This window comes from Choristoneura fumiferana, chromosome 14 (assembly GCF_025370935.1).
Source record: "Choristoneura fumiferana chromosome 14, NRCan_CFum_1, whole genome shotgun sequence".
Lineage (NCBI taxonomy): Eukaryota > Metazoa > Arthropoda > Insecta > Lepidoptera > Tortricidae > Choristoneura > Choristoneura fumiferana.
In genome coordinates, this window is record NC_133485.1 from 8,074,087 (window position 1) to 8,093,224 (window position 19,138).

The 19,138-nt window shown below is 39.0% G+C and overlaps 2 protein-coding genes across 3 annotated transcripts; one reads left to right on the forward strand and one right to left on the reverse strand.

The window, feature by feature from the left end:
• The first annotated feature begins 1,677 nt into the window (after positions 1 to 1,677).
• Positions 1,678 to 2,826, forward strand: LOC141434953 (uncharacterized). Its single transcript, XM_074097448.1, has 2 exons — positions 1,678 to 2,280; positions 2,368 to 2,826. The coding sequence occupies exons 1-2, from the start codon at positions 2,245 to 2,247 to the stop codon at positions 2,668 to 2,670; spliced, it is 339 nt and encodes a 112-aa protein (XP_073953549.1). The 5' UTR covers positions 1,678 to 2,244; the 3' UTR covers positions 2,671 to 2,826.
• On the reverse strand, positions 2,720 to 14,283 carry morgue (modifier of rpr and grim, ubiquitously expressed). Of its 2 annotated transcripts, none has more exons than XM_074097444.1 (8): positions 14,018 to 14,283; positions 13,708 to 13,941; positions 13,345 to 13,594; positions 10,816 to 10,991; positions 8,821 to 8,943; positions 8,300 to 8,442; positions 7,742 to 7,913; positions 2,720 to 3,600 (listed from the first exon to the last, which is right to left on the reverse strand). In XM_074097444.1, exons 1-8 carry the CDS (start codon positions 14,123 to 14,125, stop codon positions 3,487 to 3,489), a joined length of 1,320 nt encoding a protein of 439 aa, XP_073953545.1. In that variant the 5' UTR covers positions 14,126 to 14,283; the 3' UTR covers positions 2,720 to 3,486. The 2 variants fall into 2 exon arrangements, with proteins under 2 accessions (XP_073953545.1, XP_073953543.1); XM_074097442.1 differs by having other exon boundaries at positions 13,345 to 13,603.
• Between the last annotated feature and the right edge of the window lie 4,855 nt (positions 14,284 to 19,138).

The following is a 19,138-nucleotide window of genomic DNA, read 5'->3' on the forward strand; positions in this document are numbered from 1 at the left end:
TGGTATTCTATAAAAGTAATCGGCATCACTTTTTCGTGTGCTCATGGCAACAATTTCATATTTAAGATTATAGTTCGTCTTTCATCTGTGTCCGAGGTATTGCACAATAATAACATAAATGCAATAAAATGGTACCCACTAAAATGCTTACGCAATCGGAGAATTACACAATTTCATAGTACCTATTATAAGTACAGCTTATTTACCAGGCCACCACCCACATCTATATCGGTAACCGTAGTCAGGTTGTAACCTACCTATATTATAAGATCTTCATTCACAACACGCTTCTAAAACTAGGTATCGCACTATTATTATAAAATAGCCTGTTGCTCGCGACTTGGTCTGCGTATAGGTAATTCGTTTATCGCTATCCAACCCGCGGGAACTTTGCCATTTTCCGGTTTAAAAACTATCCTATGTCCTTCGCCGTGACTATCTGTACACTGGACTTCACTAAATCGATAAACGAATTCTACGCGGACGGAGTCGCGGGCAACAGTTAGTTGAACAATACATCTTGAAATTTGCTATGTGAAGATTTCCAGGGCGGACAAATCGGACACAGCTGGTAATCGGAAAATTGACACAATCTATTTCGGGACTGAATCACGACTACTATAATCGAACAATTCGTAGTTATCTCGTGACCAGGACTGCAGCATATGTTGTCGAAACGTCTAGGCAATCCTATCCTTCTTTAACCTTCTTACTAGCATCTACATAGGCGTATATAGAGGGGGGGCCGGGTGGTTTCAGACAATTGCAGATTTTTGTCAGTTAACATGTTTTTCTGTAATTTAATAGATGGTGTACATGAATACATGCCATCCTACGTAAGTTCAACCTATTAAACCGTGAAATATCTTGTTGGAAGTACGATTTTTTGGTAACGCAGGAGACGCCCAAAGCGTCGGTAAAATACTTGATTGGCCCAGATCGCCAATGAGCATCTACTGTATTATTAGTTCTATTTTGACATACCTAATCATAAGATCTTGTGCCCAAATGGTTGTCTGGAAGAGATCGCTTTTAAGCGATAAGACCGCCTATTGTCTACCCTGAATTTATGTTTATATTATAATTTTTTGTAGGTACTGATTTGTGGTGTGCAATAAAGAATATTTGTATTGTATTGTACCTATTAATATTATAAATGCAAAAGTTTTTGAGTTGTATGTTTGTTACTTCTTCACGCTTAAACGGCTTGGACGGATTTGGATGAAATTTGGCAAAAGTTAGCGAAATAACCGCTGGGCTTAGTTAATCATTATTAAAATTGGTTTGGTTTTTTAGTCATAAATATTTTACGAATCCCAGGTTTTTCCATAATAATAGATTGCATAATTTCTGAAATAATTGCGCAATTTGTAATATAAAATACACATGATTGTGAAATATGGTGCAATCAAAGTTGTTAGTATAAAAGTCACTTCACAATCGTCTTGTGCACAGAGTACTTTTTGTCCTCACAGACAATCGACATCACTAACCTACTGCAGTGTGCAACTAAATAGCCGATAGTCTACTCTACCGAACAAAATTGAATTGAACATCTATTAATTACTGGAAGAAACTTTTCTGTCTACAGAAGCGAATCAACAAGGAGATGGACGCGGCTATTACTGTTCAAGTTCGCAACAACGAGCTGACTCCTCCTGACCAAGGTGAGGATTTGACTCAGATAGCGACACCGGAACGCCGAAAGAGTTGTAGAGATCGTGCACGGTCACGATGCACGTCTCGCGGGCGCTCCAGAGGAAGATCCCGTGGTCGCTCCCGGGGTCGATCCCGTGGACACTCCAGGGGACGTTCCCGTGATCGATCCCGCGGAAATTCCAGGGACAGATCTAGAGGAAAACCAAGGGGAAACTCCTGTGGAAGATCCAGAGACAGGTCTAGCTCTGGAAATCGGAGGCGTTCGCCTGATGGGAAGAGGTTCCCTTCCAGAGAGAGGCACGCCTCCCGTTCTAAAGGAAGCGGCGGATGCTGCTGCTGCAAGAAAAGAGCTGGATAATCATAAACCAATTAATGCTCTTTAATTCTACATACCGGATCAAAACTATATTCAACTCTATATGCCCCATCTAGCATTTTACATTAGAATAGGTCTATGTATTAGCATCATTCCTTATCTTTCTCGATAAGTGCATTTCATTAAAAACAACTACTTTATAACCATGCATTGTACGATCGCACTTACGTACAGAGTTCAGCAATGAAATGTGAAATCAGTAAGAGATAATGTATTCGATTAGTTTACAACTAGTAGACTTACAAGTACGATTTATTGTTTTGTTCAGCTAACACTTTGATTTTATTTAGTTTGGTGTAGTGCCCATGTGTATTCTGTTTTATGTATTTTAGGGGTACGTGTCACTGGCGACGTATATCCACTACTTCACGCCAGGGAGCTTGAGGATACAGACACGGGTCCATGAGGTCCCGCTGTACAGGCTCGGAGACATGATCGAAGCGTGGGCGGGCGGGCGCGGTAAAGGCGGCACGCGGCGCTGGCTGCCGCGGGGCGAGGCGCCCTATCCCGGCTACTGCCGCCCGCCTGGCAGCGACAAATGCCTACCCATCTTTTGCGATTGTGAAAGATTAACACAAATCTGGGAGACAGAGAAGAAAAAGAGGAAAGAAATAGTTGATAATAAAAATACCTAGTGCAATAGTTTTAAGGGGTTTTAGTATGTAACAAAATAAAATACCGGTCTATGTATTTACATATTTTATGTCAGAAATAGCAATATTGTAGAAATATTCTGGTACATGATATTTATCACGATAACATTATACAGAATGTACATCTATTCAAAAGTCCATGTTAACATTTTTTGTTCTTAAAAATATATTTTTTATATTGCGCTCCTACCTACCACAACTGAACTGTAAGTAACACAATCTCATTTCACTACATCCTTCTCTAGTCCAGCTACACTCAAACTGTACAGCCCGCTATGCATTTTGCACTAGACCATAATGCTTCCTTCAGCAAATGCCACTGAGAGGTCAGCGATCCCTGCTCAGTAGATGCCACTGAGAGGTCAGCGATCCCTGCTCAGTAGATGTCACTGAGCGGTCAGCCGTCCCTGCTCAGTAGAATGCCACTGAGCGGTCAGCCGTCCCTGCTCAGTAGATGCCACTGAGCGGTCAGCCGTCCCTGCTCAGTAGATGCCACTGAGCGGTCAGCCGTCCCTGCTCAGTAGATGTCACTGAGCGGTCAGCCGTCCCTGCTCAGTAGATGCCACTGAGAGGTCAGCCGTCCCTGCTCAGCAGATGCCACTGAGCGGTCAGCCGTCCCTGCTCAGTAGATGTCACTGAGCGGTCAGCCGTCCCTGCTCAGTAGATGCCACTGAGCGGTCAGCCGTCCCTGCTCAGCAGATGCCACTGAGCGGTCAGCCGTCCCTGCTCAGTAGATGCCACTGAGCGGTCAGCCGTCCCTGCTCAGTAGAATGCCACTGAGCGGTCAGCCGTCCCTGCTCAGTAGGGCAGTACGTCTTGCATGGCGTACCGCCAGGTCCAGCGGCGCGCCAGGCTCTCGAAACGTGCCCGGTCCCGCACATACATCTCCCCCAGCTCCGGCTCCATGCAAACCTGGAAAAAATCACATGTACAGTTGAGTAAACTGAATTATGTACCAGGATGGAACCCATATGTATATATACCTAGTGCCATCCACAAAGACGCGTGATTTTGTCAAAATTAGCCATTAATGACATTGCAATAAGAACCACGGCACGCGTCATCGTGAATGACTTCACCTATACCTTTGTCGAGGGAATAATACCCCCTGGACCCTAGTACATGATCAGTTTGTTCGACTGTACAACGGCCTCTGTACACAATGTGCCATGAAAGGCCACTATTCGCACGCTTAGAATGAAACTGACACAATCCGAAATATTCTCATTTTAAACTAAACCAGATTTTGTTTAGCACAAAGTTTATTTTGCAAATTCGAATTTCGAATTGTGTCAGTTTCATTCTAAGCGTGCGTATACCTAGTGCCATCCACGAAGACACGTGATTTTATCAAAATTATAATAGTCCATTCAGGATAACATTGGACTCTAGAAGGTCACAGAAGAAGGGGTTCTAAACATTTTTTGCGAAGTCGTAATAATGATGATGATGATGATGAATAAAAGAAGTAATTAGATGAAGTCATCATTTTGTTTACTTTGTAAGTAGATAAATACGTAATGTATTTACAAAATAATACAATATTAATACGTATTTTGCTACATAATATTAATTCGATTTATATTTATACATAGTTTAATAACTGTGTTTCGAGGACTCATCTGCTCTCAATTCCTGTTTAAAAATATTCTACTTGTAGTAACTGCTATGAAGTTCAAGCTTTTTCCCATTTCAAATTTCATCGAATTTGATGTAGTGCTTTAGTCGTGAAAAGTTAATTATTCGTATATGATTAAAGGTCATCACATTTTGATCCAAACTGGCGATTAACAACTATAAATAATGTACAGAATATTTCTTGAATTAACAATATTATAAAAGTTCTGTTTCTTGCAGAATGTTCTTTACCTCTGCCTCTTTAGGTATTTTATAGGAAGTCGTTTATGTTTTCAACAAAATAGAAAAAGTTTTTTTATTGTTTTTAAATTATGATATGAAAAATAGCAAAGTTAATCTCACTAATATTAATTAAGTACCGATTAAGTAAAGGACATAGAATAGTTTTTATCCCGGAAAATTGCATAGTTCCCGCGGGATAGCAATAAACGTATTCTAAGTGAACGGAGTCGCGGGCAACAGTTAGTTAATGAATAATTGAAACTAATATTGACGTCTTTGATATTTTAATTAGAATTTAGTTTAGACCGTATACAAAAAAATGCAATTTATTAAATGACTTCTTAAAGCGTGCATTATAAAGAACCTAATTTCTTTCTGTCCATTCCTATATTGAACAGACTGTAGACATTAATGGCATTGTAATAAGTGTTAATGAATGTTAAGCCTTATAGCATTGCAGTTAAATATGGCAATACTGTCATAATTGTCAAATGACTTTTTTTTCGGTTCATTTCCTCCGTCCGTGATGTGAGCATGTTAAACCGACTTGTCCTTTGTCTAATAAGTGTTTTGTGGAACTCCATCGTCTCATATCAAGTGTAATCGAATCAGTATTGTCCAGCTTCAATATCTACCCAATATATAAAGCGATGTCGTGATATCCTGGCTGTATTATTTCTCGCCTGCTGACGCTCCCCGCTCATCTGCTCAACGCATGCCACTCTGCTACAATAAGAACCACGGCACGCGTCATCTCGAATGACTACCTATATGTCATTACGCGCCACGATAATTTCCCATTGGCAATAGGGTATTTGACATCACAAACCAATTATAGCAAGACAGCTCTAATAAAAAAAATGTTATTTAAAAAAAAAATATGACTGTACATTGGGGGACAATTTTGCCAGTGTCAAGTAGGTTTTGCCGTAGTACGGTAAAAAAAATCTAGAAAACGAAATATAATAATAATGTAATGGTGGATGAAGGATGACAGCGTGAATAAAAAAAAACCCTACTACTGCCTTAAAAAAACTAAAAGATAAAAATAAGTCTAGTAGCCTAGAATCTGTTAAAAATTTCAGTAGTCGGGACCCATTCCCCTAAAATTCTGGGTAATGGGCGTTAGGGGCAGACTGTAAACCAGCGCTGGCAGCTTCCGCGTAAGCGCAGCATTAGCTGAGTTTGCTCCCTTTGCCGCAGGACAGACTACTATCTTGTATTGTTTATATTGTTGTCTTGTATTGTTTGTACTGTTGGCAATAAAATATTTTCTTTCTTTCTTTCTAATGGGTCCCGATTGTTGTTATAATGAGCTGTCAAAACTTGATTTCCCATACATATGTACCCAGTGACCAACTTATCTGTGAATCGAAAAAGTTTTAATGTCGTTCGCATAAAGTGTAATATTGCTTGGTCTGATTCACAAACAAGTTGCTCAGTATGTAGTGAATAATGTTTTGCCATCGTATTTTAATTTTTATCGGAAAAATTCGAACCTATAAGTTTTCAGTAAGCTAGTTGAGAAAGCAAGATAAATGCGAACATATCCGACATAATACGATATAAAAATATTATTCACTAGATCTATAGAAGCATCTGTATGTCATTAAATTATTTGACACTAGTTTATACCCGCGGCTTCGCACGTGTAAACCATTACATTCAGTACCTAAACTCCAATTCAATAGAATCTGACAATCCTGTAGACACTTCCAGCCTACTAATATAAACACCGGGCTGCCTAAGGCTTTGTGATGTGACTATTATTCTTTTTTGATTCCTTTTAGATGATAATTGCAACAACAGGGACATATATAATCAAGTGTGCCGACGATAGGGTGTCTTAAATATGTAGAAAATTGACAGATTCTATTGAATTGTACTTTAGTTGAAATGAAATTCAAGAATTTTAGTAAACTCCCATGGGAATTCCCTAAAAATACATCGTGGTTTTCATTGGGCTCCACAGAAAACCAGCGTTACTGCACATAATGTGCGACAACACATGCTGAGTGGAGACCGTTTTTGGTATCCTGTGGTGTCACCAAGTAACATAGTTTTTTAGTGCTAGTTTTAGTCTTAGTTTTAGGTGGTACTGATGGAGCCAAAATAAACCTTTCTTTCTTTCTCTTTCAATGAGGTTGCATCAAAAACAAACCGTGCCAAACTTCGTGACTCCTAAATCCAGCAGGTTAAGATTTCGAAATGTTATTTTCCCGTGGGATTATCGGGATAAAACATTTACATCCAAATCGATTGAGCCGTTTTTGCGTAAAGTAGTAACAGACATACACACACACATACTCACAAACTTTCGCATTTTTAATATCAATATGCTTTCCGAAGAGTCGTGCATGGTGGTGGTAGGTGGCAGTAAGGCTGCTTTTCCACCAAAGATATCCGAGGACGTGTTGCAAGGAATATGTTTTTCATGAACCAATAGATATACTGCGAGGAGCGAAATTTGGGCTTCGTATCTTGCCGTCCCGCTGAGGCTAAATATTTTTTTAACACACTTGCTTGTAAACAGTGTGTGTTTTAACATGCAGGTTAACTTGCTTGCAACCCCCCAAATAAAACCCTCGACCTTAATGTACTTGTCATGAAACCCGTGGTCGGTAAACGAGTCATTGCCCGTACTAATTTTGTTGTCATGAAGCCCAAGGTCGGTAAATGAGTGTGATACTGCATGGCGTGCGGGAGCGCGGCGCGCGCACGTCGGGCACATGCTGTGGGGGAAGGGGGGCGCGGAGCTGGCGCTGCCAAGAGCGCAGTCAGCGGTATCGGCAATTTTTGAAAGAATATTAGTTTTTCTTTTACAAATATACAATTTTACAAAAAACATTGTATGTCTCACGGGCGGTACTAGAATTACGAACATCGACTCATTAAAGCTTCGACTTCGGGCTTCTAATAGACACTCGTTCGTAATTCCTTATTTACCGCCCTTAAGACACAATGTACTATTAAATAAGTGCGAAAATTAGATGGAAGGTACGGTGCGAACTTCATAGTTAGGGGGCCTGTTTAAATTATTCTTCTCTTTATTTGCGAAGAGCGAATAAATATTTCTATTCTACGAGCGAGACTAGATAAATGAAGCGTTTCTATTGGTTCATGAAAAACACATTCCTCGCACATATCTGGTGTAAACTGAGCCTTATGCAGTATGCACGTAGCCAATACTCACGGCGGTGTACGGGTCGGTGAGCAGGCTCTGTATGGAGATGAGCACTTTGCTGATGGTGAGCGCGAGCGACCAGTTGTGGTGCACGGAGTCGATGCCGACGTCGCCGTGACGCGACACGTTCGGGTGCAAGATGCGCGTCAAGAAACGGACCAGCGGCGGACTCATCGGGTACCTGCGTTTATTTCATTACAAGCTTTTATTTAACTTTCAATAAGTATATGTATGTATGTGGGCATTTCCATCTACCGTTGTACTCTGAGTTTATCCCCCAGTTTACCTCGTCCATGATTCCTACCTGTAAAAACAGGGTCTCCATGATGTGTCCCCAAAATATTGTATGAATGTGTCTGTTTTGTTACGAATTTAGTTGAGGGCATAAACACCTATACAGCTATAAGGTCAAATATATGTATACATCGACCTTATAGTCAGTGGGATAAAGGTGTAAGTATAGATATTTTTGACGTTTTGGTAACGTACATATATGTATACCCTTGACTGTACGAAACTACCCTGAAATTATGAAATTAGAGAGAAAGACAAAAGGGCGATACTCACGCATAAGGCACTTGTATGTAGAGATAGAAGATGCCGCCCTCGTAGGGCGAGCCCGCGGGGCCCGTGACGGAGGCCTGCCAGTGGCAGCAGCGCGCGTCCAGCGGCGTCGCCGCGATGCCCTCCGGGGGGTCGTTGCGCATCATCTGCACATAGGCAATGCCACGAGAGTTGAAATGAATGATTTCATACACAGCTACATAAAGAACTGATTGTGCAAAAGGAGAATGAACGAAATGAATGAGTAAATGTAAAAATTCCGCTGTCATTAGGTAGTCACCAGCATTAATATTTGCGGATCTGCCACAGCGGAGCGTGCAAAAATATCTGACACTTCCTTCCGGCCCTAGAAATAGAGCCGTATCAGATATTTATGCACGCTTGTTGTTAGATATTGGTTCTGGTCTGGTGACTGTACATATGTTCTTGTGTGCGTGACCTCAACTCTGGTGGCACTAGGTACATATACACGGGTCGATCAACTTTTTAATGTATGCCAAAAAAGGTAGAACAGTTGGTGTTACCTTCAGCTCAATGCGCAGCCGGTTGCGGCGCCAGGCGCTCTCGTCGCCGGGCGGCTGCGCTTGCACGCACATTTGCACCACGCAGTTGCGGCAGAAGCACGCTTCCACCAGCGACTGGTAGATCTGTTTATCAAAACGCAATCAGAATGCGAATGAGTTAAAACGTCCCTAAAGTGTTTGAAATGACTTTCGTAATGGTGGGGTAGCACCACTTAAGAGCGTTTATTAATTTATACCTGCTGAGCTGGCGACGTAGCATTTTTGTTCGTTTTTCTCGATTACTTATTCCATAAAAAATTATGAAAATGAAAAATGTGGTCTGATAGAAATCTTCTTAATATATAAGTTAACATGTCTACTCCAATAATTATTCGTGATCGTTTTTAAAGAAAATAAAAGTCTATCACGAATTATTATTGGAGAAGACATATTAACTTATATATATTAAAAACAGTTCTATCAGAACTTTATGGAATAATCGAGAAAAACTAACAAAAAAACAACATTGTCAGCTCAGCAGGTATAAACGCTCTAAAGACAAACAAAAGTGGAAAGTGATGGATGAGACTTTTACCGTGTAGGGGCCGTTTTGTATCGTGTGGATAAATAAAGCTGTAATAACAATAACCTGCCGATGTTGTCTGTTTAACCTTTTGGACGCCAACGACTCATATATACGCACCGCAGGTTCCACGCCAATAGATAGATAGATAGATAGAAACTTTAATCGTCATAACAAAATAACATGGCTCTATACACGTTTTTGATAAAAACAAAGGAATAAACATTAAGAAGACAAAACCAGGTTAACAATCATACAGAGAACACAAAACAGATATAGAGAAACCACATTGTAATACAGGGAGCCATGTTATGTAATGAAGATAAGGCGCTGACTCAGCATAATGCCGCGGCAAACAAGCCGTAGCGCTGGTATTCTGCCAGTACCTGTGTGAGTTTGAATGTCGGCAACCGTGGTATCTATCAGTGGTGCCACATTACATGCCATTAAGGATAAAAACGCTTAAACGTGCGATGTAGTGTTAAAATAAAATGTGCTAATATATATAAGTGGGTGATAAGTGAATAACAGATTTAGTAGGTACTAATTACAAAATACATACGATGGATATAAAGGATAAGCGTTAAGTTATTAATTCAAATAAATAAAAATAAAAGTAAAATTATAATATGAGACAAAATTAATGAGAGGAAATAAAATGAAATGAGAGGGAGTTCAGAAACAGTTTAAGACAGTAGTTTTTGAATTGTCAGCAAATGAGATTTCAGTTTAATACGAAAGTTGGATTTTGATCGGATGTTACGGATGTTACGACCTATATAAACGTCCATTATCAAAGCAAAAGCAACCTTCGTTCAATTGCGTTAAGGTCCAATTTTAGGCATTGCAATATTGAAGCCTGGCGTATGGGTGATGTCTTTTGTATTTGACGTGGCGGCGAAAAGGTTAAAGTTCAATATCTTTGAAATGGCTGCACCGATTTTAATAAAACTTATCTAAGAAACATACCATTAAACTAGCTTCCAACCAAAAGGAAGGGCATAGCAAGATACAGTACTACAGAACCATTGCATTGTGACATTTTTTTTACATCATTATCAGTTCGGAAGCTAATACAGAGACCATGATAAATACCAGTTTTATGTTAAAATACGATGTATCTTTCCAATGACTATAGTAAGTTTGATAACATGATAACAATAAACATCCCTACCTTGTAAAACTATAAAATGTAACAGTTATTGATAATAAATGATTCTGATTCTAATGGAAAACTATTAGAGCCCGTCCCCACTTGTCGGGTGTCGGATCCGTTACGTGTCGGATGTCAGTAATTTCTATAGAAAATAATGTTGGGCAAGTGTGGCTTCATATAAAATGTTCTGCCACTGGAACATCCGATCAAAATCCGGGCCCGACATCCGACAAGTGGGAACCAGCTGTTGTGCAGTAGGTACATCTGCAGTGGTAACCTTGTGCCAGTCTTTGTTGTTGGTGAGCGGGCGGTAGAGCGGCCAGCGGCGCGCGGCGAAGGCGGCCCAGCGCGGCGGCTGCACGCGCGCGCGCACCAGCCGCCGCCATCGCGCGCACACCGCGCCGCACGCGCTCAGCGACAGGTCGTCCAGGTACCCGAAGATGCCCAGTAACACTGACAACGTGGGTGATACTCTTTACCGGCCCGGATGATACCGACATGGAAATACCGACCCTGTTTTTCATGTACTTACACGCCCATAGAAGTTCGTGTCAGTTTCTATGGGTGTGTACATGAAAAACAGGGTCGGTATTTACATCTAGGTATTATCCGGACCAGTAAAGAGTGTCACCCGACCACATAATATGAGGGTACATGTCCATAGCACGTTGTGTCTTTAAAGGCGGTAAATAAGGAATTACGAACGAGAGTGAGTCTATTATGAAGTCATAGAAGCTCGAAGTCGAGCTTGATGTTGGTATGGCAAGTGAAATTCGGGCAAATGAAATTTGGGCAAGTAAAGGTCAACGGGTCCTACCACCTGCTGTTATCCTGAGTGTATCTTTTTTATAATATTTTGTTCAGATGATAATGAGGGAAAAAATGCTGTAAGAATCCTGAATACCTATGGCACAATATTCCTTATTGAATGCCATGCATCTATAAACTAAGTTACTGATTACTTATAATACCAGTTCTACAGAAAGCAATGGTGAATATAATTGTGAGCAGCTGCTTATTAACAACAAATCTACTGCATCAACCACATTCCATGTAGGGATGCACGTTACAACTAGATTTTTATGAAGATTGATTCAATTGGATACAATCTAGTGATTTTTTTAATTGATTCATTTCAATATGATCTACAACTGATTTGATTAATGAGTAAGGTAAATCGTATCCTTTAAATCGTATTCAGAGACAATGTATTAATTTGTTATAAGTATTGAATATTTATTACCTATCTCCAATTCTTAATGAAGACAGATCGATTATAACCGGATGCCGCAACAAATTCACATTACTAGTTCTCATTGTTTATGATACCAAGCGATGTAAATAGATGAAGTAAATAGATGTACACAGAAAAATCAGAAACATGATGCGGATAGTTTAGAAAAGTCTTCATGTATTTTAATTAATAATTAATTTAATATAGGTAGCTAAAATTTATTTATTTTACATTGTTTTATGCTGTAAGTATCGTCCTGTGTGAATAATAGTGTTATTTTATTGTGATTATACCAATGGCTCCATTATATACAGTAGAACCCGCTTAAGAAGTTTTTGAGTGGACCTAGCTAAAAAACATCTTAACCAGGAAATCGTATTAAACGTGAAAAAAAAACTAGTACCTAGCTGATTTTTGTTTCTGATTGTTCATCGTAAACTTTTAATATGATCACTTTTTATTCTTGCAGTGATTGCTTTTTTTTATTTTTGACATCATTGAATGAAGATAAGAATTTTATAACTCGCAACAATTGAAACTTAAAACAAATCAAATCTAAGTGTAGGCAGCTATACGGTCAAGGACTTTAATTCATGAGCCACCATGGAACCGTTTCACAGTAAACGTCATAGTGACATTGCATTAATTAACAATGAAAAGGTGATGAATTAAAGTCCTTTACCATACGAACCAAATAGCCGATCGCTTAGTCAGGGCTACAAACTTACGAGTATCTGGACAGGAGGAGGTGTCGCCAGAATCGCGTCCCCTTGCGTAATATTAGTACGACATGGTTAGTCGCAATTTTTTTCACCAGAATACATAAGTTGGTAATTGCAGGGACCGACGTAAAATGGCGTATTATGCGGGAAATCGTATTAAACGTGATCGTATTCAGCGGGTTCTACTGTATAGTACATCCAATGTGTGGTCAGATTTAATGTGTAAAATGTTTTATTTATCAAAATAAATACAAATTTTGAACTGATTTTTAATACAATCCGATTTTTGTGAGATTGATTCAAGAGCATGCAATTCGATCCGTGGATTGTTCAGTGGTTTACAATCCATTATGATTCAAAAGATCGATTCAAAGTGAAAAATCATGCATTCCATGATGTACTCTCTTTAGTTGAGCTACAGAATGCATAATCCACAGGATTACAGCCCATGGTATGTAAGTGTAACGCTGCCTGGCAATGTGCAAATATATAAAATAATGTAGTGTAGGGAAGGGACTGAGTGATGTGCAGAACAGAGTACTTGAGAGTTGAGAGTACACATAGCAAGCTAAGCACTGGTTGGTGCGCGCGACTGTCAAATGCACAAAAATTAATGGGCATTTTACATGCCACAGACTATACTAATTAATTATTAATAATGAAGTAAATAAGTTATTTTCTGGTTTGTTTTGTACCTATTTACTTTATCATTAGCAAGTAATTACATGAAACAATTAGTCTATAGCTGTTATTCCTTTTCCTAATACAAATGCAAATATAACATTGTCTGTACCTACTAATATATACATATACTAGAAGAGAAAAAATATTTATTAGGTCTAACACTCACCTTCAGTAGGTAACTGTGCTATTAATTCTGGTGCCACATTGTCTGGAGGACGAGGAGTTGACAGAGCTTGTAGCGAGTGTGCCAAGCAAGGAGGTGGCCTCAAAGCTGGTGGTTGGATCTTTTCCGCCTCAGGGTCAGCCTTGTCTGGCTGATCAGAGCCATTGCCATTACCATTGCTATGGCCACTTCCACTTGGTACACTGCCAGAGTTGCTGGCTTCATCTTCAGGACTTTCACTATCTAAAGAATTCTGTAAATGCTGAAGTTGCTTAATACAAAATAGTTTTTTAATTAGTTCTCAATAGTATAAATGAACTAATAGCTCACTACTAAGAAAGTGTAACTAGTAAAAGGTTAACTTACAATATACCACCATGAAGGCACCATACACACTCGGTTGACTCTCCGATCAGAGCTATAATTAAGGTCTGAAGGCTCATCATTCCCCGAGTCACCATCATCAGTCTTTTCACTATAGTAGTACGAATTAGGGCAAAATGATGGAAAATTGGGGAACAGAAATGCATGACAAGTCACGCACACTGGCTCTCCAAAACTAGGTCCATAATAGCCGTTGCAGACATGACATGTTGAATTCTTAAACAGAAAATAAATAACTTGATTAAATATCTGAAAACATAGAAATTAACACGAATTTTCTAGTTTATCTTACGTTAAACTCAAAATCTAGAGGCAGATCCAAAGGACTTGGAACAAGTTTATCGTCGTTCTCTTCTAATTTTTTTATGAAGTCGTAATATTCCGGTGTTACTGCACACATATTTTTGAAAAGCAAACCACGTAATAACTATTTAATATGTTATGGAACATTTACTTGTTTAGACTATGACATAAATCCACAAAACAACGTAAAACCAAAAGCTTTCTTTCGTAATACGTAAATAGGAACAATTGAATTGACTGACTCAACTGACTGACAAATTGATTGACAAACAGTGTTGCCAATTCCTAGAAACTTAAGTCGCTAAACTCAAAATCAAAAGTCGCTAGAAAGCGTTAATTCCACCAGGACGAGCAGACTCAGGATTTTGTCAGGGAGAGACACAAGAGGCTAAACTAAAAAAAACAACTTACATTAGAAGATTTCCGAATTAATGATTTAAACTTTCATGATTTTCACTCATAGTCAAAATACCACAAACGGGACTTATCACGGTAAAACACACAAGTAATATTTACCTCGACGTTTCAACCATATTGCAGTGAGCGTGGAAGTCCGTGGGCGGTAGTTACGAGTAAACTGAAGTGTAGGGTGTCAAGTCTGCCTAGCTGCGCGAGTGTACTAGTGACCACGGCCACTGTAATGTAATGTGGTTGAAACGTCGAGGTAAATATTACTCGTGTGTTTTCGCGTGATAAGTCCCGTTTTAGGTATTTCGACTTTGATTTCCGAATTCACTGAAATTGATTAGAATATATATTTTTTTTAAAGCTAAAGCTAAAGCATAAGCGAATGGAGCTTTAGTTAAATAAAGTTTGAATTTGGTGCGCAAGCGCGTTTGTCGCTTTCCATATAGATCTCTTGGCTGGCACTGTATAATTCTCGTCGTCGAGTTGAACAAAAATGTATCCATTATTGGTCCTAGAACCGTGTAAATTTGTATTCCAAAAGTCACCAGATCGCTAAACCATTTTTGTCGTCAAAACTTTTTTTGGTCGCTATGGCTTAAGCAAGTCGTTAGTTCTAGCGACAAAGTCGCTAAATTGGCAACACTGTTGACAACAGTAATGACATTATGAAATCGATTAAAACATTAACGACTATCGTTGTAGAACGATTTTATTTATCGATTTAAATATTTACCAAGACATTTCATCGTCAATGTTTTTATCAATACAAATATATTCCCGACCCAATGACAGTAATTGAATATAGGAGCTTATTATACTGTACCATATGTAGACAGTTTACATAGTAACCTATCGCATTGTTAACGTTTAGCCATAGCCAATGATAGTGTACATACTTACTTATCTAATTATATTGTTTTATCTATTGAATTGACGTTTAGGAAACTGCCATGTCCGAATTTTTTTTTCCGGCCCAGTCATTAGTTTTATGCAGTACTTATATCCTTTTTTAACCTGGCTTTAAAAAAGGATGTTCATTAATTCGACCCCTTGTTTCATATGAAGGGACTTGGTAAAGTACCGTGGTAAAACTACCGACCCTGTTTTTCACAGAGTAAGTTTCATCATCAGAGTCATCACTGTAAATGTACACTGGCAACGATGTCAAAAAATTGTTGGTATGGACCGGTATAGTTGTATAGTTACCTTAGATTATTTTGAAGACATAACCTTCATTTGTCTTTTTTCTTAATTATAAATTTGAAGTGAGTTTAAAGTGTTCAATATTACGAAATGTACTAAGTATTATATAAGTATATAATGTAAGAAAAAACAATAATAACCAATTTTTATTTTATTACATTACTTGCGGACCCGGCAGACGTTGTCCTGCCCGAAAAACACTAAGTACATACATTAAAATTATGATGACATACCAACAACAGCGCCATCTAGCGGGTCTGATTGCGTTTCCAAACCATCAACCAACGTTTTTTTGGCACATCAATTATTTTAAGCGAATATTTTTCAAGGCAAATTTAAAATAACTAAGTTATTTTAAGTGTGGGCGCAGAAGCGTCTTTACCTATAGTGCAGGGTGTGCGTTGCACACGGGCGCAGCGGTGTAAGGGGCGCCGGCCGCGGCACTGTACCTTTTCCATTTTGACTGCGCGCTTTCTAGGTGGCGCTAAAGTAATAGTTGCACACGGGCGCTACATGGGCTAAAGACGCCGCTGTGTGGGCGGATGTGGTCTATAACTGATAGTTACGAAACCCATGAAAACTGTATGGGAAAATGGTTTTTCCTTTATTTTATTTTTTCGACAGTTTTTCAATGTCTTTAAAACTTATTATCGTATTCCTGACGAAGACAAATAATAATCGATTGTCAAATAATCGTTTTGTCCTTCGATAATATTACATCCCTAATGACAGGTTATTTTTAAATTCATACATTAGGGACAGGAAAAGGGTGCTAAGTCTATACAGCCAATCGAGCCAGTCAGATGAAATCATAGACTTGATGAAATATGTATCCAAAGAACGTAACATGTAGTGGCAGCGTGTCCTGGCAAAAGCAATGTAAAGCAAAACTGATTTTATTTTATTTCTAAAAAATAATTCTGGATTTTTCTTAACGACCTAACGCTGATTGATATAAAATATAAAAGGGCAATCACTGGGGGCCGCACTGCAACACAGTAAAAACTAAATAGAGCAGTCTCCAGGGCTTCATAATGTATTCTATAACGGTTCTTTGAATATTAAAGATTTATTATTAATAATAATATTTAGTATTTAACCTGCACATACCTACTTGCGCAGCAATTCAATGGTGTGGTGTGGAGTGCGCAAACGTGGCACAAACCGCACTGGGCCCGCGTGGAAACTACGGCCCAAGGCCCTCTCACTCTGAGAGGAGGCCTGTGCCCAGCAGTAGCACCTATATAGGCTGTAATGTACCTATGATACTGTGGCGTGGCGACACCCCTGCCACCACATATTGGGTGATCAGAAAAGGGAGATAAAATACTACGAAGTGCAATATTCGAACTTCGTAACATTGCGTCCCGCTGCGCTGACGCCATCGACATGAGGTAGGTACACAGAGTCCATGGCTGACGCTAATATTATTTAAAACGAGAATGAGGGACGGTAGAACTTTGATTTTCGTATTAGCCCCTTCTGCTTTAGTTATAAATAGCGGAAGAAGTTATTATTTCCAAAACTAAAATTTTTAAAACCCGGGTTTTGTTATTAATCCGTTATTTTGCAAATATGAACGGAGAAAAAACAATAATTTATTTTGTATAAACAATTTATGAATAATCGTACTCGCGTGTCGGTCCTTCCTTACACATGTTATACCTACCTTATAGTGCCATCCACGAAGACGCGTGATTTTGTCAAAACTAGACATTAATGACATCGTAATAAGAACCACCGCACGCGTTATCGTGAATGACTCTACCTATACACATACTTGCGAAAATGTACCTTGTGCAAATTTAGAATCAATTCAAAATCGTACAGTGTAATGTCATCGCTCGATCATGATATTCATACAGGCATATCGTTCAACGCCGCCATTTCACGATATGCCTAACAGTTGGCAGTGACGGTTTTAGCACTTCCAGCGCCCTGGGCGAGATTTTCACGGGCGCCCTGCAGGGCTACTACGAAACTCGAAGTTTGTATCGTACCGTCTCGCTGACGCTTATATTATTTAATACGTGAGTGAGAGGGACGGTACGACACGAACTTCGATTCTCGAAGTAGCCCTGCTGGGCGGTCGCCCCACCGCGCCCTACCCTTACGCCGCTACTAACAGTTATCCAGGTAGATGATGACGTGCCGTGCCCGATACATAATAACTAGTACCAGGGCGACTAAGCTGTGCTCGGGCTTTTATTTTGTAGATAAAATACAGAAATCGCATATTAGTCGATATTCTTAGCTACATACTAGGCGTCGTATCGTAGTTGCTTTTTCGGCATCTGGTCCCTCTGTCATCTAGGTTCATGAAAATTAGGAACGACGAGCGAAGCGATGTGTTAGGTACCTACGGGTGCGACCACTACGCAAATCGTACGATACGATACCATGAGTTTTGAAAGATATGGCAAGAGTTAGCTAGTAAATTTATGAAATGGCGACATTTCATGCCTAACAACGATTGGTGCGTGGGCCGACACGCACGCGACCGGTTTTATCTATTCAGGGTTTGACTAATGAATAAAACCACTGAGTAAGTTCTTAAAAGTTATTCTTAATCATTATTTCTTATTCTGCACATTTTTTTATATATTTTTTGTGATATTCCATTTTTTTCTCATAAAATAAAAATGATAAATGTAGATACAGTAGTGTTCAACTTATTACGAAGTGTCAATTATTCAGAATTTAATAAAAACAAGCCTTTTCCCACCAAAACAATACTTGTTCCTAATAAGTGGGTTAAAAAACGAGGTTGAATACTACTGCAAAAAGTTACTTTAAACCTATATTGGTATAGAAAAATGTTTCACAACAAAATGGAAATACTACTTCAATAAAGAAACACAAATTAACGATACAACACACTTACAATATACAAGAAAATACTGTGAGATAAGGCAACAGAAAATATTATCCTGAAAGTCGACAATCTCAGCTAGCAATTATAAACCAGTTATGTAGTTCAATGCGATGCCATCACCATATTGCTGCATGTTTCATCTAAACGCGATAGGAATAATGCTACAAGACTGAACGCCTAACAAAATAAATAGGCATAAGTAAGTACCTATTTCACATTCTCCAAAAAACTTAGAATTACCCACATTTAGATACATTCACACATGTCAATAGAATTTCTGAGCTATTCAAAATAGTTTGTTGTCACTTTTGTTAATATTTCGCTTAAAAACTAGTTCAATTTCAATAGGCTTAAACATTATCAGAATATTCTTTCTTACTTCTCTTATTTAACCATATCATATTTTTATACTCAACAGCACAACACATCATGTAGGTACATTTAGTTCATTTGAGTTGTTCTGAAAATGGAACTTGGATAATGTCATTAAACACAAAGCCTGTGAGGAGTAGTCGAACGTCTAACCACAGTACAAAAAAGGAGCAGTACACCGTCTTCATACCAACGGCCGGAACGCGAGTTATACCTACGCGCCACGAGTTCTCAGCATACCACGGCCACCAT

Coding starts and splice junctions, on each gene's coding strand:
- LOC141434953 (XM_074097448.1), top strand. CDS start 2,245: ATGTATTCGATTAGTTTACAACTAGTAGACTTACAA. Junction 2,281..2,367: donor TACAACTAGTAGACTTACAA/GTACGATTTATT, acceptor TATGTATTTTAG/GGGTACGTGTCACTGGCGAC.
- morgue (XM_074097442.1), bottom strand. CDS start 14,125: ATGTGTGCAGTAACACCGGAATATTACGACTTCATAAAAAAATTAGAA. Junction 8,944..10,815: donor ACAACAAAGACTGGCACAAG/GTTACCACTGCA, acceptor TTTGATAAACAG/ATCTACCAGTCGCTGGTGGA. Junction 7,914..8,299: donor TACATACAAGTGCCTTATGC/GTGAGTATCGCC, acceptor AAATAAACGCAG/GTACCCGATGAGTCCGCCGC.